General features: G+C 53.8%; 6 protein-coding genes across 6 annotated transcripts; 2 read left to right on the plus strand and 4 right to left on the minus strand.

Annotated features, from left to right (window-relative positions):
• Positions 1 to 209: 209 nt before the first annotated feature.
• On the minus strand, positions 210 to 506 carry BU25DRAFT_415747 (uncharacterized protein). The gene has a single exon (XM_033707606.1). It carries the CDS (start codon positions 471 to 473, stop codon positions 225 to 227), a length of 249 nt encoding a protein of 82 aa, XP_033556106.1. The 5' UTR covers positions 474 to 506; the 3' UTR covers positions 210 to 224.
• An 8,132-nt stretch (positions 507 to 8,638) lies between these two features.
• BU25DRAFT_435243 (uncharacterized protein) lies at positions 8,639 to 11,544 on the minus strand (the record flags this gene model as incomplete). The annotated part of the gene is made up of 8 exons (XM_033708907.1): positions 8,639 to 8,748; positions 8,788 to 9,359; positions 9,412 to 9,926; positions 10,005 to 10,206; positions 10,736 to 10,795; positions 11,068 to 11,309; positions 11,360 to 11,472; positions 11,526 to 11,544. 8 exons carry the CDS (start codon positions 11,542 to 11,544, stop codon positions 8,639 to 8,641), a joined length of 1,833 nt encoding a protein of 610 aa, XP_033556107.1.
• Positions 11,545 to 11,748: 204 nt separating this feature from the next.
• On the plus strand, positions 11,749 to 12,771 carry BU25DRAFT_495461 (Spc24-domain-containing protein). The gene is made up of 3 exons (XM_033711855.1): positions 11,749 to 11,900; positions 11,959 to 12,350; positions 12,464 to 12,771. Exons 1-3 carry the CDS (start codon positions 11,874 to 11,876, stop codon positions 12,636 to 12,638), a joined length of 594 nt encoding a protein of 197 aa, XP_033556108.1. The 5' UTR covers positions 11,749 to 11,873; the 3' UTR covers positions 12,639 to 12,771.
• Positions 12,772 to 12,928: 157 nt separating this feature from the next.
• BU25DRAFT_415752 (uncharacterized protein) lies at positions 12,929 to 18,268 on the minus strand. Its single transcript, XM_033707607.1, has 4 exons — positions 17,994 to 18,268; positions 17,379 to 17,808; positions 13,457 to 17,321; positions 12,929 to 13,404 (listed from the first exon to the last, which is right to left on the minus strand). Exons 1-4 carry the CDS (start codon positions 18,068 to 18,070, stop codon positions 13,091 to 13,093), a joined length of 4,686 nt encoding a protein of 1,561 aa, XP_033556109.1. The 5' UTR covers positions 18,071 to 18,268; the 3' UTR covers positions 12,929 to 13,090.
• Positions 18,269 to 19,501: 1,233 nt separating this feature from the next.
• On the plus strand, positions 19,502 to 20,304 carry BU25DRAFT_229850 (uncharacterized protein). The gene has a single exon (XM_033701406.1). The coding sequence runs from the start codon at positions 19,607 to 19,609 to the stop codon at positions 20,180 to 20,182; it is 576 nt and encodes a 191-aa protein (XP_033556110.1). The 5' UTR covers positions 19,502 to 19,606; the 3' UTR covers positions 20,183 to 20,304.
• A 1,247-nt stretch (positions 20,305 to 21,551) lies between these two features.
• BU25DRAFT_426163 (uncharacterized protein) lies at positions 21,552 to 22,154 on the minus strand (the record flags this gene model as incomplete). Its single annotated transcript, XM_033708404.1, has 1 exon — positions 21,552 to 22,154. One exon carries the CDS (start codon positions 22,152 to 22,154, stop codon positions 21,552 to 21,554), a length of 603 nt encoding a protein of 200 aa, XP_033556111.1.
• Between the last annotated feature and the right edge of the window lie 1,593 nt (positions 22,155 to 23,747).

Genomic DNA, 23,747 nt, shown 5'->3' on the forward strand with positions numbered 1-23,747 from the left:
CAACCCCAGCCTCAGGGCCACCGTCAACTCTTATTAAATACAAACACGGTGATCGAGCTGCCTCAATCATTCAATTTTCGGCGGCAGTATCCTCTACAACAAATCCAGAATTCGCTCGCCTAGTTTCCAGGAATATTTCGAACCAACAATGGCTACTGCTCACTGTGTGGAAGCACAGTTGTCGCCCTTCCACGCATTCCTGTCGCACGATGAACCTTGCAATGTCATTCCAGATTTCGACGCTGTACAGTCCATATCGGGGAGGAACATAGACTCGCAGAAGTTGAAAACTCTCTTGAGAGCCAAGTTCGGGGCAGGGGCATACGACGTACATTACATGCAGAACTCTTATTGTGTGGTTGCACCACGAAGACTCTCAGACGTAAGCCACGCGATCGTAGCTGAAGTGATACAGCACTAACAACTTGTAGGGAGAAATCGCCAGATGCCAACGACGATGAGAATATGCTCATCTGATGTGATGCGTGACTTTCGAGGCCTACTACGTACGCTATGTGGTCTAGCAAGACCTCAGCGTAAGGCGCACTCAATCCTTTCGAGTGATGGCCTCCAAAATTGATCGCGGACAGCTAGCTGGTCTGGCAAGAGAAGGATTAGACTAAAGCACACGAAAGACGATGAAGGGCGGGTGTGCGAAGATTTGGCCCCCACGATGCCGATAATGCGCCACGCTAGCCAAATTCGCTTCGCTCGGCGGCGCATCATCGATACTTGACTACATTCTCGACGCAACTTCTTCAACTTTTCAACCCCAATGTCCTATTTAGCAGCATTAGCGTAGCATTCCCGGACTGCACAGTCCATGGCGTTTCAAGGAAATATGTACCGCATGGCAAAACAAACAATCGTACTTAAATGAGAAGAAGCGAAATCCAAAGCCAGAAGTCTCCCGTGCAGTGGACATATGCTCTCCTTTATAGCTGAGCTTGAGGTCCTCCATCGTGGCTGTGCTGCTTTGTCTTCCTTGCAAGTGCAGACCACATGAACATCCGTATTCAGTAGTCATCTTGACCAAACACGCATCAACATGTACACCATCTCAACTAGTCAACGTCACGATCTGTCTCAATCCAAAATCTTTCGATAGCTAGCTGCACTACAACGAACCACTAAGAGCAATCTTCCACACGGTGCTGGACATTTTCAAGTAGACCTCGTCATCTGCAAAAAGTATCGGCCTTCTCTATGCGACCTATGTATGATGACCCCGTGACGACCATGATGTCCTCCAAACTGATCTTTGGGCACCTTTTCGGACTCGATTATGCATCACCTTGACCGGTGCCATCATCGCCTCAGCTTTTCCAGGCGAAAAACGCATGAACGAAGACCGAAACCAAATCACCGGCTCCTCGTCCCGACAGTCTCGGGACAGGACGACGCAAAAGTCTGCCTGATATGAACACAACCACGAACTGTGGCAGTGTATGCAGGAACAACTACACTCACACCACAACACCACTGCCTTAGCCCTCAGGCATGAACAACAACCATCACCCTCGTTATCAGCTTTCTTGTTGACCCGAAGATTTGGAACCAGGCAAAAGCAGGCAAAGAAGGCGCAAGCGCGCGCTTGATACGAACGAGAGTCTGCAGCATGGCAGTGCACGCAGGTACTAGATGACGATCGGTGAACAGGGCAAAAGGGCAATACGTGAAGCAGAGCGCCTGAGGCAGCGAGATACTGTAGATAACGGTTTGCTAATACAGTCTGGTCTCTCGAGTGTCAGTGATCCGCATATTTTAGACTTAATATATAGTATAGGTTGAGAGTAGACAATATGAGAAGCAGCAGCAACGCGGCACAGGAACATCGTTGAGCAGTTGATAGGAAGCAATCAGCACAGTGCACTTCAAGAGCTCAAACACGGCATACCGCTCACAGGTTCAAACATCAAGTCATTCATGAAGTGTATATACCAATGCATTCATGATCCCCACTATCTCATTCCATCATCATGCAATGATGCAATGATGCAATCATGCAGATATGCCGTCTCATCATTAACGAAACAAGGAAACTCATCAAAACGTGCAACAAAAAAGAGCCAAAACAAACAAGGATCGGAGAGACAGAACCACAAACAGCCAGTCTACCGTCCAAAACATCCGACCAGCACGATCTTACGCTTACTCACGCAACGACGGAAACCGGACGGGGTATAATGCCACACAGCGCGAAAACAAAACAGGAACCTGTACAATCTCTTTCCACCAGCACCGCACCAAACCCAGGTACCAACTGTCAGGCAACGAGCATCTAAGCCTCAGCAACAGCCTCAGCCTTGACACCGTTCTCCTTCGGCTTCTCTGCCGCAGCAGTAGTCAGCTCCTTGATCTTGGCGTCCCTTTCTTTGATCTTCTCCAGGACATTCTTGTTGAGAGTCTTGAGGGACTCCTGACCCTTCTTCGCTTCTTCAAGTTCATTCTTCAGGGTGTCGAGCTCGGTCTTGCTAGCCTCGCTAGACGCCCTGAGGGTAGCGAGCTCAGCCTCGAATTGCTGTGACTTCTCCTCCTGAGCCTTGCGGGCAGCGACAGCCTCGTCGACGGCCTTGACGCTAGCTGCTGCCTTCTCTTCCGCCTCCTTTGTCTGCTGTTGCGAAATCTCCAAGGCCTTTGTAGCTTCAATGAGCTTGTTGTCTGACTCCTTCTTGAGCCCTTCGATGGCCTTAGCAGATTCTGCAGCTTTCTGTGACTCAGCAAGCTGCGCCTGAAGATCTGAGACCTGAGCGTCCTTTTCGGCCTTCTCCTTGGTGATAGCTTCGACGCTGGACTCTAATTGAGCGACCTTAGAATCGTTTGCCTTGATCTGCTCCTCGAAAGTAGCCTTCTCAGATGCTGCCTTCTCGGCAACAGCCTTGTGCTCTGCAATTTCGCTAGCCATGGCATCGGCACGGGCCTTGCTGTCAGTTGCAGCACTGTGCTCGTCTGCCAGCGACTTCTCAGCCTTGTCTTGCGCCAGCTTAGCAACCTTAAGCTCCTCCTGAGCAGATGAAAGGCTAGCCTTTGTCTCATCGTGAGCAGCCGTGGCACTCTTGACAGCATCGTCGTGGGCGCTCTTTGCGCTGGCAAGCTCCTTCTTGGTAACCTCGTGGGAAGACTCTGCTTCCTTCAAGGTCGCGCTATGGTCAGCAGTAACTTTGTCGAGCTGGCTCTGTAGTTCAGCAGCCTTGGATCCGTCCTGCTGAGCCGATCTCAGCTCACTCTCAAGATCGTCCTTAGACTTCTGAAGAGCAGCCAGTTCCTCCTGGGTAGATGAAAGGGTGGACTTCGTTGCTTCGTGTGCCTTCTCAGCATCAGCCTGAGCCTGTTGTGCGGTCGTCAATTTGTTCTTTGTCTCTTCGAGTCCGGATGTGCTAGCCTCCTGAGCAGCTTCCAATTCGCCAATACGGCTGTTGAGCTTCTCGATATCCTTCAGAGCCTCTTCCTTAGCGGCAAGATCCTTCTGGAGAGCAGCGATCTGTTCGTCGGCCTTGCTGCTCGATGACTTAGCAGCTTCTTGTGCCTCAGAAAGCTCAGCATCCTTGCTCTTAAGCGAAGCCTGGAGGCTCTCGACCTGTTCAGCTTGTTGCTTAGCACCTACCAGCTCCTTCTCAAGAGATGATATCTTGCTGGAAAGCTCGGTCGACTCGTTCTTCGCGAGGTCGCCAGCTTCGACAGCCTTGGCGAGTTCAGTATCCCGGGCCTTCAAAGAAGACTCCAGCTCCGCGACCTTGTTCTGAAGACCAGTAGCTTCACCCTTAGCAGACTCGGTAGCACTAGCGGCTTCCTGTTTGGCAACCTCCAAGCTCTTCTCGAGGTCTGCAATCTGAGCACCAGTAGTCTCCTTCAGCTTGCCAACATCTGCCTGAGCTGTGCTGCTCTTTGATTGTTCGCTTTCCAGATCGGCAATAGCAGAAGCCAGCTTCTTCTCCAGCTCTTGAACCTGGGATGACGACGACTCAGTAGCCTTCTGTGCGTCCTGCTTAGCAGCTGAAACTTCAGCATCCTTAGCAGCAAGATCGTCAGTCGCTTGCTTCAATAAGCTCTCAAGCTCGCTGATCTTCGACGACGAGCTTTCGGTGCTCTTGCTAACCTCCTGTTGTGCTGCTTGCAGTTCCGACTCTTTTTTAGCCAGGTTGTCTCGAGCCTCCTTCAAAAGCTTGTCCAGATCGGCGATCTTAGCCGATGAAACCTCTGTGCTGTTGCTGGCATCGCTGCGGGCACTCTCCACCTCCTTCTCCTTGACAGCAAGGCTGTCCTGTGCCTCCTTCAAAGACTGCTCAAGCTCCGATATCTTCTTGGAAGAAGTCTCAGTCGCTGCCGACGCGTCGCTTTGTGCCTTCTGAAGCTCCTGCTCCTTGACAGCAATATCCTCCTGTGCTTTCTTGAGAGAAGCCTCCAAATCTGATACACGAGCATCTGCGGAGCCGGTAGCGCTCTCAGCATCGCTTTTCGCTTTAGCAAGAGCGTCTTCAAGCTCGGCAACGCGGATGGCTGATGTCTCAGATGCCTTGGAAGCATCTGCCTTAGCACTCGAAAGTTCCTCCTCTTTCTTGGCAAGGCTGTCCTGAGCATCCTTCAGGGACTTCTCCAGCTCAGTAATTTGGGCAGTCAGAGTGTCGACACTGCTCCTCGCTTTCTCGGCAGCTTCGATAGCGTTATCTTTCTCAGTGGTGAGGGTGGCAATCTGGCTCTCCAATTCTGATGTCTTGGTAGCAAGGGCATCTTGAGCCTCCTTCAGGTCACCTTCCAACTTCGAGATCTTAGTAGAAAGCTCGTCAGCGTCACCCTTCGATGCGTCCGCAGCGGCAAGCTTTTCTTGTAGCTCGCTGATTTGCTTCTTGAGAGCTTCGATCTCGCTCTTGCTCGATTCAGTAGCAGCGGTAGCTTCCTTGCTAGCATTGGCAGCTTGCTCAGTCTTGCTGGCGAGTTCCTGCTTGGCTGACTCCAGATCGGAGGCACGGCTGGACAGCTCCTCCTTTGCACCGGTGAGCGCCTTCTCCAATGAGGAAATCTTGGCAATGTGCTCCTCAGATGCAGATGCGTTGGATGACTCGAGCTCGGAGAGCTTCAGACCGCGGGCCTCGTGTTCTTGGGAAAGCTTGTTGTGCGCCTCGGTCTGGGCATTGAGCTTCTCGGTGGCATCGGCATGGTTGGCTTGTAGCTCTTCGATCTGCTGCTTCAATGAGGCGACTTCACTCTGAAGCTGCTCGACGTTCTTGCTGCTGACCTCCTTCTCAGCTGTGAGTGCCGAGATGGTCTCGTCCTTAGCATCGAGGTCGGTCCTAGGGATGAGAGAGGCTTGATCGGCACGAAGCTGCTCTAGCTCCGCGTTAAGTTTCGAGAGAGCCTCGTCGGCGCTCTTCTTGTCCGCTGTAAGCTGCTCGAGCTCTGCGGTTGCCTTGACAAGCGACTTCTCAGCGGTGCTCTTCTCCTCCGAGAGGGTCTTGATTTCGTCGTCTTTCGACTCTAGCTCGGCCTTTGGTGCTGAATCGGTGGTCTTAGCTTCGAGATCCGCGATGGTACTCTTAAGCTTCTCGATCTCGCTCTTCAGGGCATCGATCTCGTTCTGTAGCTCGGTGACACGGACCTCGTGCTCAGCGTTGGTAGAAGCCATCTTGCTGTTGAACTCGGTCTCGCACTCTTCGCGAACAGAATTGCGCTCCTTGGTCTTCGCCTCACGAACTTGCTGCACGACAACACTGACCATGTGCTCCTCGAGATCCTTCTTGTCCTGTAGTAGCGTGGCTTCACGCTCTTCGAAGCTCCTCTCGCGCTCTTTGTGGTCGTCCTCGAGGGTTTTGACGTGCTCGTCCTGCTTGTTTGCAACAATGCGTGCTTCGTCGAGCTGTGCTTCGGCGTGGGCAAGCTGCTTCTTCAGAGCCTCGAGCTGCACTTCGTACGAGTCGTTAGGGTTGAGCGACGGAGGTTGAGCACCTGTGTTGACGCGGCGGATTAGCGAGGAGGCCGGTACATGCAGCGGGGCAGCGTGAAGTGAGAACGGGTAGAATGGACCCGAGCCTGACACAATAGGTTATTGGGCAGGCGGGGCGAGATGAATAAGAGGTTGCTTACCTGCGTCTGCGCCGGAAAAGGCATCTCTCGGCGTCTCGGGCGGTGTGTCGATGCCATTGTCGCCGGTCGTAGGCCTGGACTTGCTTGGTGCTGGTGCATGTGCTTCCGTTGTGGTGACTGCGGTGGTAGGTGAAGTCGGTGCGGCGCCAGCACCGCCGAAGAAGTAGTTGTAGGCCCTACGCATACTGCTTGTACGCTTGGGTAGTCCGGGACGAGTTGAATTCGTCGATCGTCGTCCTCTCGATTCTTGTTGCTCCACTGCTTCCTCGGTTGCAGCAGCTATCGTATCTTCTGAGCTCCTATGGCTCAAACCACTGTGGTTTCTGTGTGCCTGGGGAGGTCGAGCTGAATGGAGCTTTCGACCGAACTTGGAGGATCCGGATTCTATATCGGCGAGGATCTGCTTCTGCTCTTTGGCCGTTGCGCTGGGGTGGATGTCAGTACACTGTTATCGCACCGTAAACAAAGGCGGTGTGTCGAGCGAGGGGCAAGAACACCCAGAACAATGGGATTGTTGGAGAGACGAAGGATGTGAAACTCTGGCGTCGGCAAGCTGTTGCTAGAAAAGGAGCTATCTCTTACCAGAGCGAAGCGTGAAGGCAGCGTGAAGCGTGAAATGCAAAGGTGCGGTGAAGACGAAAAAAAAAGTCGGGATGACGGAAGATCACTCACTCATAGCTTTCCCTCGAGCGCCAGCTAGGCATGATTCAGTTCTGCTATCAATCACAGGGGCTCCAATAGCCTGCTAGCCTGTTCCTCCTATGAAAAGATTTTTGCCGATTCTGTCAAGCGGACGGGGGCGATTTTGGTCCTCCAGCGTGAGCTTTATGTACGGGCACAACGTGTGCATCTTAGCGTGCTTGTAATTGTATGCAGCCTGCAGCACCAAGGATAGTTGCTGCCCAGTCAGGATGCGCTGAGTAGGCGCTCTGCACGTTGCACACCTCGCATGGGGCAAAGTCAACACGCCGATTAATGCAAGCACAACACACAAGATCCCGTTGTGAGGTTGCCCGAGGCGAAGGACGGGTCGTGCTCAAGGCACGGCTCCACTTGATCTTACCGCCTCAACCAGGGTTCGGGCCTGCGGACGACAACCACAGCATCAAACATTGACGCCTGAAAACGCTGGACGACTACGCATCCCCGTCCACAATGGGCAATCATGGTGTTGAGCTCGCTGCTTGTAATTAAGGCTGTCTCGTTAGGATGCTGTTGACGGCTCCCATATCAATCATTCCATGTTGAAGCACCAACCCTGCCGGAAGACGTCAAACTGGGTACCCAATCACAGCACTGCACGTAGTGCTACCACGTCGACGTCGCGTGAGAGAGCAAAGGAATATCACCGAGGAAAGTAGAACGAGAACCGTGGTATCAACGGGGCGAACATGTCTCTATATCTGGTGCAATTGGTGTTGATTGACTCTTGTCTGAACTACAGGTCATCAGTGGAGGGGCACATCATTGCGGTGTCGTGTCAGCGCGTTGACACGATATCGACAGCTGTTGGAGCTCAAGCTTTGAGCACGGATTTCGCGTAACAAGTACGCGCCAGTTGCTGTGGCGCCATACACAGTGTCGTCGAGTCCTGTGACGCCATCTGCAAGTCGCCCAATAACGCTGCAGAAACACCGTCTTAAGATCAGGACCCCTCGATCTCAATTTCTCTCGTGAGAGGTCGCCTCAACCAACCCGAAACATTAACTCCAGGATTATATCGCAATTGTGCCTTCCGCCCACCACCTGCATGAATCAGTGCGTCTCCCACGGGTGTTGAAATGCAGCGCTCGCGGCATTTGGTTGATGCGCTGTCACACCTTCCACTCGGCCGCTAGCTCAAGCTTCACGCATCGCGCAAGCTCCCTCACACCGCGTCTTAGGCGATCGCGTCTGTGTCCTTTTCTCCAACAAAAACTTCTCGTTGTCCTGGCGACCCCTCCTGACATGTGAAGGCACAGAATTTGTCGGCGAATTGCTAGCCGAGCGATCACCGCCGTTTGACAGCGGTGAAGGCCATCGCGGGGTTCTGGCGGTGGAGCTTGACGTCACTTGCCCAAAATACCTCGAAGTTGACGAGCATGAACCTTGACGCTTCGTTGATGAGATATGAACAGCTCATTAAAGTTGATCCGTGAAGTTCTACAGAAGGCCGCCCAATCAATGCCCATTTGTAACGCCGTGGTCATGCTGTATCCAATGTTCTTAGGGACAGAAGAGAGAGGGAGTATCTACACATCAACAAAGGGGAAATGAACGCCAAAGCCACCCAGTTGCGCCAGATGCAAGAGTAAAGTATCAATACGCGGAGCCAGGCCAATCGCTGCTGTCAGACGAGCGCAAAAAGCTTCGAAGCAGGGTATGAGATCGATCGTTGATGATGATGAACTCTGGAGAAGATGCAGGAAAAGAACCGGCAACTCTCTCGAGCAGTCGCTGGTGCCGTTCGAGGCGACGCTGACGGTGCCGCTCACGACGCTGTTCGTGTCGCTCTCGCAGTCGCTGCCGGCCTGTGATAGAAGGGAGATCGTCAGCTCAGGAACACACGGTGATCGAGGTCTCACGACTGCGGACCAAACCAACCCCTGCGTATCCGATCGCCGAGTCCACCTGAAGCCGCATCGGTAGCTGTGGAGGTACCGGTTACTTGGTCGTCTGCAGATCCGCCCTCTGAGGGGGCAACGTATGGGTCTGACGAAGTGCCCGCACCAGACACGTTATCGAAAGCACCTGGCATCGACCGTGAGCCTGATGCCTGGGCTTCGGTAGAAGCTTGCGCACCTGACGTAGAGGCCTGAGCGTTTGCCCCGCCTTCTGGTTGTTTGGTGATGCCCTTTCGACAGTGTGGGCATGTGTCGTGCTCGATCAACCATGCAGAGACACATGGGTGATGGAACCAGTGCTTGCAAGGCAGTTCGGTGACCTCTTCTCCGATGTTAACTTCATCCATACAGATGCTGCACTCAGCGGTGTGCTCGGGGCCAAGCATATCTTCGGAGACCTTCTTCCTGGGCAGCGCGTCGATGTCGGCTTGTGTGGCGGGCGGAGGAGCGTTGCTCGTAGCTGTCTGTTCCATGAGCTGAGAGACAATGCGGTCGAGGCCCTCTTGCGAGTATACAAAATCACCCATTTGACCTCCTCCAGGTATAAGACCCAGCGATTGGAAGAGGTTCAAGAACGGGGCGGGTACGTTCTCGCCGCCTGGTCCACCGCGGCCGCTGCCGTCACCGCCCTGTGGCATGTTCTGAGCTCCAAGTGCTGCCATCAGACCAGTCATGACGCTGTCGGTCGTTAGTACATAAGCAAGTTTTGTTCCTTTGCACTCTCGCTTACTTCGAGATGTCATCGACAGGCTCGATACGCATGCCAGGGCCATCACCTCGTGGTGCTAGTCGCGCTCCACCATGGTATGTAAATCGCCCAGTGTGCGCCCCTGGTTGACCTTGCCCTTGTGCCTCTTGATGTGCCGACTGCCCAGCACCCGAAAATAGTCCTTCACCCTGTCCCTGAGGTCGACCTTGACCTGGCGCTTGTCCTTGTACAGCAGCCCGTGTTAAGCCGTTAAGCATAGACATGAAGCCACCAATAGAGCCAGGAGCATGAGCGGCACCAAGACCTTGCGGAGAGACCGACCGTGTTATGGTAGCCTGGACGTTGAATCTACCAGGTCCGACCCGCACGAAGTTGAAGTTGCTAATGTCTGCCTCCTCTGGGTCATCGTTCGCGAACGGGTTTTGGTGGGGGTTTAAGCGTAGTGGAGCATGCTCGAGGTCGTGCATGGAGTCGTCGTCTTGGTCGCCATCGTGGCCGAACATGTTGCTGTCCCGTGGGTCATTGTCGTCTTCGATCTACAGGGTGTAAGCGCATATCCGCTGTGTCCAGCCTAGTGATGTAGAGCTGAAGACGAGGTCTTGCGGTCAACTCACGATCTCTGTGAAGTCTGAACCGCACTCCGGACACGTGAGGCCGCGCTCGTCTCTGTACCATTCGTCGGCGCATTCGTGGCAAAACATCATATCGCGGTGTTCGGGCCTCTGACTCCCCGCCGATGTGGGCGCGTTCTGGTTTGCTGAGTGGTCCATGTCTGCGGTGTTCTGATTTGGTCGTGGCTGAGAAGAAGATGAGCTGCTACGTACACATTATCAGTGATCGAGACGGTGGCTAAAGAGGCTGTATACTCACGAGGAAATGTCAGGAGGACGTGAGCTATGCGCGGGCGAAAGCTCGGTGGTCCGCACCGAAGTAACCGGCTGGCCTGCTATGGCCGAACACAGCGGGCGCAATGTGAGTAGTTCAGTGTGTGTGTCAGTATAGTAGATAGTTCTAGGTCGCAGGTCGTGGAGAAGTTGCGAGGAAGACGCGACGCTGGCGGCGAAATGGAATTTCTGGTCGAATGCTGGCTCAGATCTAGAGTGACGTCGGTCACTGCCGTCCTGAAGACCTCTGGCGCAAGGGTCCCGCGAATCGGTACAGGCTTACGAGCAACGCCACCTGGGCACTTCAAAGCAGCTAAGGTATGGGAAACGTGTGGGATTATCGAAGCAAGGAGTGCTCCAGCTCTCTGGAATCGTCAAGGGATTGGTTATCGCATTCTGACTCTATGTTTGCTCGACCACTTTGGAACGGTTCTTCGCTGTTCCATCTGCTTCGATCAAACCACAACCACTGCTGCCAGCAGCGTGGGCTAGTAGACGAACAGTTCGTGCTGAAGACAAATCTGGGTGCTTGAGTATATGCAAACATCCTTCCTTTAGCTCAATAGGTATACAATCTCGGCCGCAAATGAACAGCTTCAGACTTCATGATATCCAAGTCCACCAACGCCTGTGCAACAGAACCAGTGCCACATATGTGTGCCCCCAGCCAAATCCAACCTGTCGAAGTACCACTCTTGTGAGAGCTCATCTTCTCCTTCCAGACTTCAACAAGAATGTACCCACCAACCCCGCAGCAACCGCAATACCACCCACAATCGCAGCGCCCACCAACCCCTCCTTCGCAACCTTCTCATCAATAAGTCCCTTCAAGCTCCCCGCCTGCAAATTCGCCGGCTCAAGCTCCAACAGCAGCTCATTATACCTCCTCGCCTCTGCATAGTTGCCTAATTTGTAGTTGCCCAGGGCGAGGTAGTAAAGGCATTCGCGACGGCGTTCGCGCGAGCCACGGAAGATCTCGGACAGCAGGCGCACGCCTTCTTGCTGGTCGGGGCGGTTGTTGGACTTGATCAGGCCCTGGGGTGACGTTAGCTGCTGTGCTGAGGATGGGGGCGGTGGGAATGTACCCAGGCGTAGTTGAACTTTGTCTGTAGACCGGCGTATTCGCCTTCTTTCTCGTATTGCGCGCGCAGGACTTGGAGTTCGTCGGGCTTCAGAGGCGACTCAACGTCGGCGGCATCTGTCGCGTGTTAGCACTTGTCCAGACAGCTATCGAATCTCCGGGTGACTTACAAGGTAGTGACGGCGACATGGCGATGTATTGTATCTGAGGTTGCACAGGTATAGCAGATGAAGTATGAGGATTAACGGCAGCGCACAGGTTCACTGCTGGGATTGTCTCGTGAAGACGGTCTGTGACGTACGCCTCGTGGCTCTGCTGGTGTGTGGCGGCAGCTGCAGCCGCGGTCCTCCCGTTGCCATGGGGCGCACGGCCACCACAACAACAAACCGAACCCCAACACCATCATCGCATCGCGACTTTACCAGAACATCCACCGCACGACGCACTGCGACCAAAGCACCGCAAAAGCACTCGAAATCAACTTTTGGTATCCACGCGACGCAGATCCAGCCATCAAAATGCTTCTCGACGAAGACCCCGCCGCCGTACGCCCGCCCCGCCTCCCCAAACACACCCTTCCAGGCAGCAAACTAACCCTCCCAGCTCATCTCACAATGCACATCACACTTCAAAATCGCCAACGACACGGCATCGCTCCTGCGCATATCCGACAGCCTCTCCACACTCTCCCAATTCCGCTCGCAGCACCTCTCCTCCCTGCAATCCTCGCTCGCGCAACTCTCACGGACACACCAAACACTTTCCGCGAACCACAACCACACGCTCTCGCAGCACAACCCAACGAACCACGCGGCCGAGATCTTGCGGCTGGATACAGAGAAGTTCAAGATTGCGAAGCAGGCAAGTGATTTGGAGATTGAGGGCGAGAGGTTGCAGCAGGAGCGTGAGAGGCTCGCTGGAGTCGCACAAGATCTGGAAGCAGAAGGCGTTGAAGGGGGTGAGAGGGAGAAGGCGGAGAGTGAGGATGCTACGATGTAAGTCCTCTTATCGCCGCTCGGCGCACTGCAATCAGTCTGAGCGCAGCGGACCCTCCGGCAGCGCGACACGACACTCTTTTACAGAAAATATACACTAACACATCCGCCAGTCTGAAGCTCAAACTCTACCGCACACTCGGCATCGACGTCGAAGCCGATGCAACAACAGGCCAGTACAACAAAGCAGTTGTCCGAAATGCAGCGAAGGGCGATGTACACGTTGTCAACATCGACCCCAAGTTCTCGCGGCACTTCTACACCAACTATTTCTGGAGGACCATGTAAGGCGTGCATGAGATATGGGTGGTTCGCGGGTTGGGCTCGATGCTGCATGCCGAATGTTTAGGTTTATTTAAGATACCTTTTGTTTAGCGGCGTTTGGGGGGGTTTGGTGGTACCATGACGCATATCAAATGACACACCCTTTGCAAACTTAACCCATCATTATGTTGCTGTAAAACTCCTCTGACGACAAACGTGATTGTCATCGAATCAACGTGACATCCAAAATATCAAAGAGAACAAGCATTGGACATGATCAGGGATGGCAACAACACCTTGTATTCTATTGACTACCAAGTACACTTGTAGTTCTGCTTGTTGTTGTCAACATTTTCTAGGTCTCTATTCCCCTTGAGCGTAAAAGCGCGCAACATGGTGCAGGCCGATTCACGCTCCATAGTATCCTACTGCCTACAGCCTTCAAGCCCCGTATCCTCCTTGACGAGCAAAGAAATCTACCTCTTGCTCTTCTTCTTGCTGGGCACAACCTTGAACGCGCCAGAATCAAGAGCAGGCTGCTGTTGCTGCTGCTGGGCGCTTGCGCCACCCTTCTTCGCGACCTCGGACCAGCCACTGCCTGCAGATTTGTTCTCAGCGGGGCTGGACGTGTTGCGGTCGTCAATGATGCCCTTGTCAGCGAGCTTGCGGCGGCGAAGGAACTCCTCGGCGAAGTGGCGTGAGTCGAGGGTGTTGCTAGCGGAGTGGACGGACTCAGTGATGAGCTCAGCGTCGGCGGGGAAGCTCAGGAGGGAAGAGACAAAGTCCTCGGCTATTGAACTGTTAGTACACAATTGATCAGTATGTATTTGGGGGGGACGTACCATTGATGCCCTTGTTGAGGTCAGAGCGAAGCTCGTTCACAGCCCACTTGCGGAACTCCTCTTCAGCGTTGGCCTTGCCCGAAGCGCCGCCGAGAGTAGTGGTGCGTGTGACAGTAGGCTTCTTAAGAATTGAAGGTACAACAGTTGAGCTAGTCGAGCGAACGGCGGCGGGTGCAGGGCTGGCAGCACCGCCTGGGGTCTTAACCTTGCCGCTTGCACCTACGGTGGTCCAGGGGCTGGCACCAGCAGCAAGAGCTGCGGCGGGGAGAACTGGAGTCTGCTTGCTGGCCAGATCCGCATAGCGCTTTCCAGCAGCGGTGACGGCAGCAGCAGCACCGAGAGTACTGGCTGCGACAGCAGCTTGAGCCGCTGCCCGGTTCTTGCGAGCTTCTTCCTCTTTCTGAATCTGCGAAAGAGTCTTCTTGGAGGCAGGAGTTGGCTGAGCGGGAGCCTTGCCAGCAGCAGGCTTGGCCCACACTGAGGCACCACCAGCAGGAGCCGGTGTGGCTGGAGAAGCACTGGCGCCACTCGCCCACGTGGAAGTGGAGGGCAAGCCGGGTTGGACAACAGGCGACTGTGTCTGAGCCAAGAGCTCCTTCTCAAAGGCTTCGCGGCGAGCAGCAGCAGCAAAGGCTTCACGCTCGGCAGCCTTCTTGGCCTCTGCTTCCTGGATCTCCCTCAGAGAAGGACCCCTCGAAGCTTCGGTAGGCTCCTTCGCCCATGGTGCGATGGATGCACTTGGGGTGTCAACCGCAGGTGTGGCAGCACGGGAATCTGCATGCAAGTCTCCGGGGACGATGGCCTTCCTCTGCGCAGCAGGTGCTGGGAGAGGAGACTGCGAGGGTGGCGGCGGGAATGGGTAAATGGTGGGCTCAACTGGCTTCCAAGCTGACTGAGGCTGAGGAGACTGCTTAGCAGACTGCGCCTTTTGGACTTGCTCAGTCAAAGAGAGTGGCTCCTGGGTGGCAGATGGCGCCTCAGCGCTTGGCTCGGGTGCTTGTTCTTGAGCGTCATCATGCTCGGGCGACGTAGGATCGGACTCCTGCTCCTGTGCCTGCGCAGCAGGGGCAGACGGCTTTCCAATCACACCTTCTGGTGGAGGAGCCACACGAGACTGGTCGAGGTCTGTCTGTACTTGCAAATCGTTGAACTGTTGCAGGCGATCGGCGGAAGCCTGGGCAGCCTGCTGATCGTTCAAGCCTAGCCTCTGCAGGGCGTCATGCTCAGCCTGCTCGCGCTGAAGTCGTGCTCGGTCACTGAGCATGGCAACAACGTTCTGGGCGTGTGACGCAGACTCTGGGTGCTGCAGGGCAAAAGATCCAGGTGCAGTGCCGAAAGCAGGCTGTCCACCACGGCCAAGGTTGAGACGGTCCATGAGGCCGGATACTTCATCATCCCGCATGTTACCCATCATGTCCATGCCAGGGCCAATGGGACCCAGGCCGGGGACCATACCAGGCCTGAAGGCATTCTCCATGAGACCAGGGACTGACGCGCCGGGCCCTGGTCCTTGAGTGGGAGATGGCTGGTAGCCTCCAGGCGAAGTGATGCTACCAAAGCTAGGCTGGCTATGCAGGCTGTGAGCACTAGAGTGATGTTGAAGCTGATTCGGCATGATGCCTCCCAACTGAGCTGATCGCAAGTTGACCGACTGTTGTGCTGCCAAGTGCTCCTTCTGTCTAGCCATGAGATACTGCTCCTCTTGCTTCCTGCGCTCAAGAGCATTCTGTTGCTCGGCAGTCAAGGTAGTACCAAAGCTGGGGAAGCTATTGGCAAACGGCGGCTGAGCGCCAGGTGTGGTGCCGGCACCGCCAGCCCAACTGTTGCCAGGCTGAGCTGTGGCTGGTCCATGGGGTATACCGATTTGAGGGACCAGGAATGGTTCGCGAGAGTTGCCAATGCGGCGGATGAGCTGAGCGAGTGGTTCGTAATCTGGCTCCTCCTGCTTCTTGACCAGAAGTTCAGGAGAGAAGAACCCAGCCTTGTACCAATCGTGCATCTCCAGTCCAGAGAATGGGCCCTGCGTGTTGCCTGACGGGTCGCGATAAATCCACCTCATGCGATCAGGCATAACCATAGTACGCTGCTGGGGCTGAGGAGGCTGGCTAGAAGCTGGGCTTCCGAGACCGGGGGTGGAAGGTTGTGCTGTCCTGGTCTGGTTGAGCGCAGCCATAGACAACGACGTTGTTGCCAGGCTGGATTGAGCACCGGAAGTCTGTCCAAAGGCACCTTGGTCGTCACCACCTGCTCCTGAGAAATCGTCGAACAGATTGCGGTTTGCACGGAAAGGCGAGTCGGTGTCGCGGTTGGGGATGCCGCTGCCGGGAGCTTGTGCGCCGAATCTGCCGAATGCTCCAGTCATGCTTTGTTGACGGTCGTTGTGCGAGGAGCCATCGTCGCCATGTTGTTCGTTTGAGCGCATCTGTTCCTGCATCGAGGCTGGAAACAGGGACCCCAACTTGCTGGCACGACCGATCGAACCATGGCCGAGGCCTGATGCTCCTCCAAACAATGAGCTGTTGCCGAGCCCAGCGAGCGATGGCGACTGAACTTCGCCTACATTTCCGAAAGCACTATCGAATCCGAATGGACGCTCTCGAGAGGGAGTGCCCAATGCTTGCGGGCCTGCGGACCAAGCCGAAGAGCCTCCCAAACCAGGTAGACCTCCAAGCCCGGGCAGAGTAGGGAATCCGCGCCCAGGTCCAACACTCGAAGTCTGGCTCCGGTCTCCAGCAGCAGCCTCAAACGCTCCGGGAGTTCTTCCAAGACCTCCAAGGCCGCCAAAGGCGTTGTGCAAGCCTGACATGCTAGAGTCCACCTGGAAACTGCCCATACCCGGATAATGCGTGTTGGGAACATCGGATCCGTCAGAATCTTCCTCTTGTTCCTCGCGGGCGTGATCAGGGCTCCTGTAAGGGTTGGTGTCCGTAGGGCTCATGGGATCATTGCCTCTTTCTCCTCCTCCGCCTCCTCCGCGGTGAGGTGTCTGCTGACTGAAGTTGCCGAACATGTCACGGAAGCCAGTGTTGTCAGTTGTCATGCCAAAAGAAGCCAGGCCACCATCGTCGCGTCCCTCAGGTCGGTGTGGCGTGCCAAAGCCTCCTAAACCGTGCCTGGGAGGGCTTACATCCTCGCCTCGTAGTGCTGCCGAGCCTGTGGGATGGTCGTCCTCCAGATATGGATCGGTATCGCTGCTCATGGGCCGGTTGGAACGTGCCTCCATCCAAGACGCGCTTGGCTTCGAAGGTTCTGCTTCGCTGAGCTTGCCAAGATTACCAAGTGATGCCTTCTCTTTCGGAGCCTTCTCGAGTTCCTCAGTGCTGGCTTTGCCCATCAGTCCCTTGAACCTGCTTTCACCTCTCACGCTTCCTAGTCCAGACTTCTTTTCAGATTGCGGGACACCGAAGCTGCCAAATGCGCCCATGGGACCCGAAAATCCACCACCTTGCGAAGCAGCCCATGGCGAAGTGCTACCTGGACTGAATGGTGCAGTGGCCGTGCGTTTCAGATTACCAAAGGATCCAGCGTTCTCAGCAGCTCCCTTCTCTTTCTCGCTTTCCTCACCAATGGCCGGCTCTTTGTAGTCTGTTCTGCGGCGTATCAGAGACGGCGGTGGAATAACGGTGTTGGACTCTTCACGCGCAAATCGAGAGGTTGCAGGCGATGCAGGGAAGGGATACGCCTCGCCAGTGTCGCGGCGACGGTTGCCAGGTCGAGTAGTCGTTGGTGATGACAGACCATACGGCGTGCCGGGTGTTTGCGAAATTGAAGTCTTGCGCAAAGACAGGCCTTCCTTAGAAGTGCCATCCTTGTTGGTGTTCTGCGTCGGTGGTTTGAGCGGCGAGTTGACAGAAGACAGAAAGATCTAAGCCAGCGGTAAGCATGAAAAGACGTCGCAGACTGCAAGAAGGGTGCGCTGTACCTCTCTCTCATCCTCTGTAAGTTCTGTCAGATGCAGGGGCTGTATGCTGCCGTCCTTGTCCCAGCACTGGTCAACCCCGCTCTGAGCCTCCCTTCCATGGTCGTCCTTGCGCCCCCACGAAACGCCCGAGGCACCGTTTGTGGCGTGAGGTTCCCAAGAGCCCATGTACAGATGCGAAAGACCTTCTTTGATATCGTTGGAATCTCGCTGGGACTGGAAGAGCTGCACTAGTTGATCTCGCGAATAGCGGCCCTCGACAGAACCTCCATTGCGCCCCGGTTGCGCATGTGGCGGTACGTAGACTCCAGAATTTGTCGAGAGTGCAGGGGCAGGCGCATCTCGGGAGGCGGGAAGGAGCGCAGATCCAGAGGGCGTGGTCGCGTGTGAGGGCCGGCGAAATGTTTGCGTCGCACCATTAGTGCGTCGAGCCCTAGTGTTGGCATCAGTATGCGGTTGACCGTATGCAAAGCAGCCCATGGTGGTAGCGAATGAAGCGGTGGGCGACGGTAGCTTGATATGAATATTTGTAGCGACTTGAGACAATGCCGTAGAGCTGTGTAGCTAGAATATGCTGTATGGTTGTTTGGTGCAAAATGCAAGAGGGGATGCACTTACCACTCGCCGCTTGAATCTGTGCGTGCAGAGCCAGCGTTACTTCCTGCAGCTGCTGAAGCGAAAGAAGCAGGTGCCATTGTGGTAGTGCAGGGTTGTAGAAGGTACGATGGTGTCGAGGCCTTTGAGTTTTGTGGTGGTGGAGTGCGGCAAACTGATTGGGGACAGTTGCAAAAGTTCGAAGATGATGTCAGGCTGCAAGCTGATTCGGGCTGAGAGGGCGAGGGGAGTGGCACTCGAGGGTAGTGGTACAGGCGAATGGGAGCGGTAGTCGTAGGATGGCGACAGACGAGAGGATACCTGTGCCTGCAGCGAGAAACAGCCGAGTAGAGCGCTCTTGGCGTTTTTCACACTAAATTTTGATGACGCCCAGCCTCCGCAACGCCGAACGACGCGTCTCACGCGACGCAAAAGAGTCGAAGACTTTGTCAAGTGAACGCCACTTCTCCGCCCAATGCTGCTTTCTTCACTCCCACAACCCCTGGCATATTTCGGTGTGTGTGTGCGTGTGTGTGTGTGTGTGTGTGTGTGTGTGTGCAGTCACGACCCTGACACTTCGCTTGCTCGTGACGACCCAGAGAATGATGCTCGGGCACCTGCAGCACTCGATAAAACGTATCCAAAATTGATGCCGTGCAGCACCTTACATCGCTCTTTGACGCGTCTTCACTCCTGCTGATGCTGGATCGATGAACTTATCCTCAACGACGGTCGATTCATCTTTCGCAGCATTTCCTCGATCTATTCCTTCTATCTTCTTTACCAAATCACCACACGTAGGACGTTAAACCAATCAATCAATTACTAAATCACCACCTGTGTCGTTACCAAAGCACAACGATGGGACTCCAACGTTTGTGGCGTTGTAGCTACTAAACAGTACGACCTACACGTGATCTGGAGACACAGACACAGCATCTTTCGAGCCTTGTGAACAGCGTCGCTACTTTCAATCTCGACTGTCAGCTGTCTGATCCCAATCACTGACTGGACCAGCTTGGGCCATTCCAGAAAGCCGGATCTTCTGTTGGGCGGGCTAGCTAAGGCATGCATCACCAGCGTAGGTTTGTTTGCTCGAGATGCTGACAAGCTTGGGTTTGTTTGCTATACTGGTGGCGCCGTGCAATATGTACGCTATGGCTCAGCGCCAATCATCTTGCAACTTTGCGTCGACCAAGCACGTCGGCCTATCGAGCCCCTTCGTGTCAGCACTGCCTCGTTACTATACGTTACACTTTTGGAAGATCTCTCTCCAGTCGGATACAGTCATGGGATGCACCGACGAAAGACGAAACCTGCAGGCAACGCAGGCCAGACGAACGTCCTATATAGGACGTCTAGGGGCCAGGTCAATGTTGGATTCTTTCTCAAATCTCCACTCCCTCGGCAGATCACCACGGTTCTGACTGTTGGTTACTTCACTAGTTTGCCTTCATTCAACATCATTGCCACCGATCACTGCACGCTCGACTGTACCTCTCGGTGTAGCAAATTCCCGTCACCGGTCATTTTGCTGTACTGAACGGTAACTTCGGTCCTCTACAGTGCTTTTCATCAGAATTCCTCACTGAAGGTCACACATGCATTGACCTTTTTGACAAACGACATACACAACCATGTATCGCTGTCGCCACGATCAAGAGGAGGATCCATACGCAAGTGGGAACGAAAACCGCCGGCGAAATCGCGACCGACTGAACGAAGATATCGAAAGATACAACTACCTCAGACGACTCAGTAGAGGAGGATCTGGACCGCCGTTCGGCGGGCCACTAGGCATGCCAGGCGGTATGTATGGACTTGGACCATCAGGACCACCTCCTTTTGGCCTGGGATCGGGTGGGCCTGGCTTCGGGCCAGCTTTGAGCAATTTCTGTGGACCTCCCGGACCTCCCAGGCCTCCTGGGTTTCCAGGGATGTTTGGTCCTCTACTCTACCCCCCACCTTCTTACGACGACTCCGATTCAGACGATGATGAGTCTCCCTCACCATGGTATCCTCCGCCACCGCCACCATGGTATGGAGCCAGCCCGTTGTCTACGCGGAGGCTTCCTCCGCGATCTCTGTACGGCAGACGCTATGGCCGAGGGTTTGGCGGTCCTTATGGGAGGTACTACATGGATCATTATGATAATCACGACTATGGTTATATGCCTAGACCCATCTTCCCATGTAGAGGTGGGGAATATTGAGAAGGAACGGGCAACTCAACCAACTAGGGATGTTTACTGCCATCTCACGACTCTTTAGCAAAAGCCGACTATGGCATCTCGTTATAAATCTCCACTCCGTGCGCTTATGAAATTCAATCGCATAATGAGACTTTCTCAATAGTTGACTTCTTCGCCACGCAAACACACATCGCTTGCTCCTAGTCCATACTGTGAACCTGAACGGGTGTGACTGCCCTGTCAAACCCGCGATAGCCCGAACACTGTGCAAAACAGCGCACGACTTCAACGGCCACCAATCGACTCTTCTGTTTCCGTTTTCTACAAAGCACACGACAAACATCAACTCTCTACCCACCCGTTTACGATACTCGGAACCTGAGCCGTTTCCCCAGACAAGCTTTACGTCTACCACCACTTACTGGACAGTACGTGTCGTACATGCACATGTCGCACGAACACCTACGGCCGAAGACGTTGATTGCATCGGACGCAATATCCGGCCTCACGCAGAACTGCGGCTAGAAAGCTATGAAAGGGGGGAAATGACAATAAAACATATCAAGAACATTACACGGTACTCTTTCTTGATATAACCACAGCATAACCGACATTCTCCTTGCATTCACCTGCACCCCAACTGCCATGTGTCTACTCATCCACTACACCTACACCTGCGCCCACCCTTCCGAAACTTTATACAAGCCCTGCCGCTTCCTGTCTGATTCGTCATCGAATCTTTCTCACCGCAGGACTGGTCTCACCCAGCCTGAGGCAACTGTATTGGCGAACTCTTTCGAGCCCCCCGAAGAGGAATCAAGCTCGGAGTTAGATGATATACGGCCGATGAAGGGAGTGTCAGTGTGTCCGCGTCTCTGGATGAAAAACATCGAGTCGCCAGTGTGTGTTGGATGTATGGGTAGAGGTGGGAAGGGAAGGAGGCGGTGGTTCTAGTCAAAGAACGAATCACAGGTCGTTGTCAGAGTGGGAGTGGGCTCGTTGCTTGAGTCTATGCAAGGTGCAATGTGCAGTGATCAACCTTCCGATCAACCTCAGCAAGTCCCCAGAAGCGGCCAGCCAAAGTCTTTGTCGCTCTCTCCTACACTCACATCTGCATAACGTTCTGTCTCGAACACTCGTCGCTCGACTCTGATTCCCCTTTTTACAACGCCGCCTTGTCTTCGCCCCATCCTGGTTCTACATTTATACCGTTGCTCCTTCGCCCATTTCCGCCACGGCGTCCTGTGCACACAAGACGGCTTTATAGCTTCTTGGTATTCGTGATGCAGGTGTAGCTGCAGTTGTTGTTTCGTCACTGCTTTCAACGAGTGCAGTAACGACAGCGGTACAACTACCGGTCCCTCCTTTGGTAGCTTGTCAAGTGCATTTTTTATGCCAGCCGTCTATGCATCCGCGATACTTCATCTACTCGGTGGTATCCCTTGACGTGGGGAGGATAGGGTGACCAGTGCAGGTCCACCTGAATACCTCCATCGAAAAACGCGTTTGCGATTGTCAGCACCTTCCCAACGATCTCCCCACCAAACTTTCCTTCGAACTGATTTTTCTTCAAAGCATGCAGAACACGCTGACCATCCGTAAAAACCACCGTTTGATCAAGATACTCGGTCAACCTCCCTGCACAATTCAAAGCTTGCCCCACAGCGACCGACTCGGTGTCAGCAGGGGTGATCAGATGGCTAATGGTGACTTGTTCTTGCCAGTCGCGTGTCTCTGAGTCGATGTAGCGGATTACCGCCGTACCTGGGTCGTTGAGTGAGTTGTTGCATGCAGAGCTGTGAATCCAGAATACCAGTGTGCCGGGTGTGAATCCATCGTTGAAAATCCTGTGGGCGAACTTTCGTGCTGTTGGTTTGGGGGCCACAGTGATATTGTTAGGGAAGGGGTGCAGCATCTCGAGATTGGATGGATCTTTGGTAAATGCTGGAAGCATATTACGGAATCTGTCGACAGGTAGCGTGCGCTTTTGCATTCGATGGAAAGTTTGAGTGAGATGAGTGTATCAACTGAGATGATCAGCTTAAGTGGTTCAGCGAATATTCAGCGACTGCGTCTATAATATGACTGTTTATTTCCTGTTTCGTTGTGGGGTTTAATTGTATTCTCAGAATGCTTGAGTCCCCATGCGTTGACACTCCTCGATCCAAGCAGCGATCCGGCCTTTCTGTGTACCCCTTTGCGATTCCTTGGCAGTAACGGCATCGAAGTTCTCGAAGCCATGGGCAGTCGGGCCGTAGAAAATGCGTTGTCTGAGATTCTCGGTCCTTGTCTCTACCGATGCGCGAAAGAGCTGGTTGTTCTGAACAGCAAATTCGTTTGGTCCACTGCGTCGACCGAGAGTTTGACGTGATCGACCAGTCGACCGATGAAGAGCAGGTCATTTGAGCTGCTGTGAATACCGTGATACCCGTGGGTGTTTTGCTGAACGGCAAGCTCGTTTGAGCTACTGATACGAACGCATCCTTCAGTTATCATGTAGAGACATGTCTCAACGAAGTAATATTGCGGCGTAGGCCGCTGTAGAATACTGATAGCTACAGTAAACGATAACGTAGGACTATTGGGTTGATGGAATACTGCGCTGAAGTGCTATCTAGTTGAGAGATGACGACTATATACCTGACCTCAGGCCAGTGACCGGTCACACACTAGACTAGGGTAGTCTGTCAGGGGTACAGTCAGACCTTGTACGGACCGACCGATACCGCAACAAGTAAGCTTGAATGACGCGCGAGCTGAACGGAGTTGGAGCATCAGATGGTTGTGTGAGTAAGTTTTTGCGGGACCGCAGCAATAGCAAGACGTATTTGTAGGCATCCTCCTTCGAAGTAAACGATGTGGTGTTGGAATTGCCGCTCTCGCCCATCAAGTGCTTGAAGGATTGGGTCTTAAGATTTACATGCTGGAACCCTTCAATATGGTGCAAGAAGGGACCGATATGAGGATAACAATCAGGGAAGTTCATTGGCAGTTTGCGTTAAATACAACAAAAGATGCAGTACAGGTTCGGGAATTGGGATCACAAGTACTGAGGTGAAATGTTGTGGTGGGTGGTATGTTGGGAGTAATGTGGCGAAAGATCAGAGATGGTTAAGGACAATGGGACAAGGTAGGTTTATTTACCATTGACGTCACGCTATTAAGAGGAAGTAGCGACAACAACTGCAGGTAGTCACTCCTACATTTGCCCTATAGTGACTTTCACAAGTTGGTGGCCATCCTCAATCTAGAAACCATGATGTCATCTACCCACGAAGTTGTTCTTTAGGCCAAAAAGCTATATCTCATCATCGTTTCAATCATCAAGGGGGTCAGCAACTTGTGAAGGTCACCGATATCTGGAACAGCGACACGCGGTGGGGGCAGAGAAGATACTTAAGTAGTTTGCATAAAATGGACAAGTAGTTGCAGTTGTTCTTGTTGTAGATAAAATTGGGCCTGTACATGCAGCCACGCACTGCTTGTTGATGACGAAACATCAGGAACGACCGAACAACAGGCACAACTGTAGCAGCAGTGCTTGCAGCAGGCAGTCATACTGAGAGAACGGCTGTAAGCCTGTCAC

Source organism: Macroventuria anomochaeta (genome assembly GCF_010093625.1).
Source record: "Macroventuria anomochaeta strain CBS 525.71 unplaced genomic scaffold BU25scaffold_50, whole genome shotgun sequence".
Lineage (NCBI taxonomy): Eukaryota > Fungi > Ascomycota > Dothideomycetes > Pleosporales > Didymellaceae > Macroventuria > Macroventuria anomochaeta.

What these genes read in the sequence shown, in the direction of transcription:
- BU25DRAFT_229850 (XM_033701406.1), top strand. Translation starts at nt 19,607, where the DNA reads ATGTATCGCTGTCGCCACGATCAAGAGGAGGATCCATACGCAAGTGGG.
- BU25DRAFT_495461 (XM_033711855.1), top strand. Translation starts at nt 11,874, where the DNA reads ATGCTTCTCGACGAAGACCCCGCCGCC. An exon ending in TCGACGAAGACCCCGCCGCC is followed by an intron (nt 11,901 to 11,958) that starts GTACGCCCGCCC and finishes TAACCCTCCCAG; the next exon opens with CTCATCTCACAATGCACATC. An exon ending in GAGAGTGAGGATGCTACGAT is followed by an intron (nt 12,351 to 12,463) that starts GTAAGTCCTCTT and finishes CACATCCGCCAG; the next exon opens with TCTGAAGCTCAAACTCTACC.
- BU25DRAFT_415747 (XM_033707606.1), bottom strand. Translation starts at nt 473, where the DNA reads ATGAGCATATTCTCATCGTCGTTGGCATCTGGCGATTTCTCCCTACAA.
- BU25DRAFT_415752 (XM_033707607.1), bottom strand. Translation starts at nt 18,070, where the DNA reads ATGGCACCTGCTTCTTTCGCTTCAGCAGCTGCAGGAAGTAACGCTGGC. An exon ending in ACAGATTCAAGCGGCGAGTG is followed by an intron (nt 17,809 to 17,993) that starts GTAAGTGCATCC and finishes TGCCAACACTAG; the next exon opens with GGCTCGACGCACTAATGGTG. An exon ending in CCTCAACAAGGGCATCAATG is followed by an intron (nt 13,405 to 13,456) that starts GTACGTCCCCCC and finishes ACAGTTCAATAG; the next exon opens with CCGAGGACTTTGTCTCTTCC.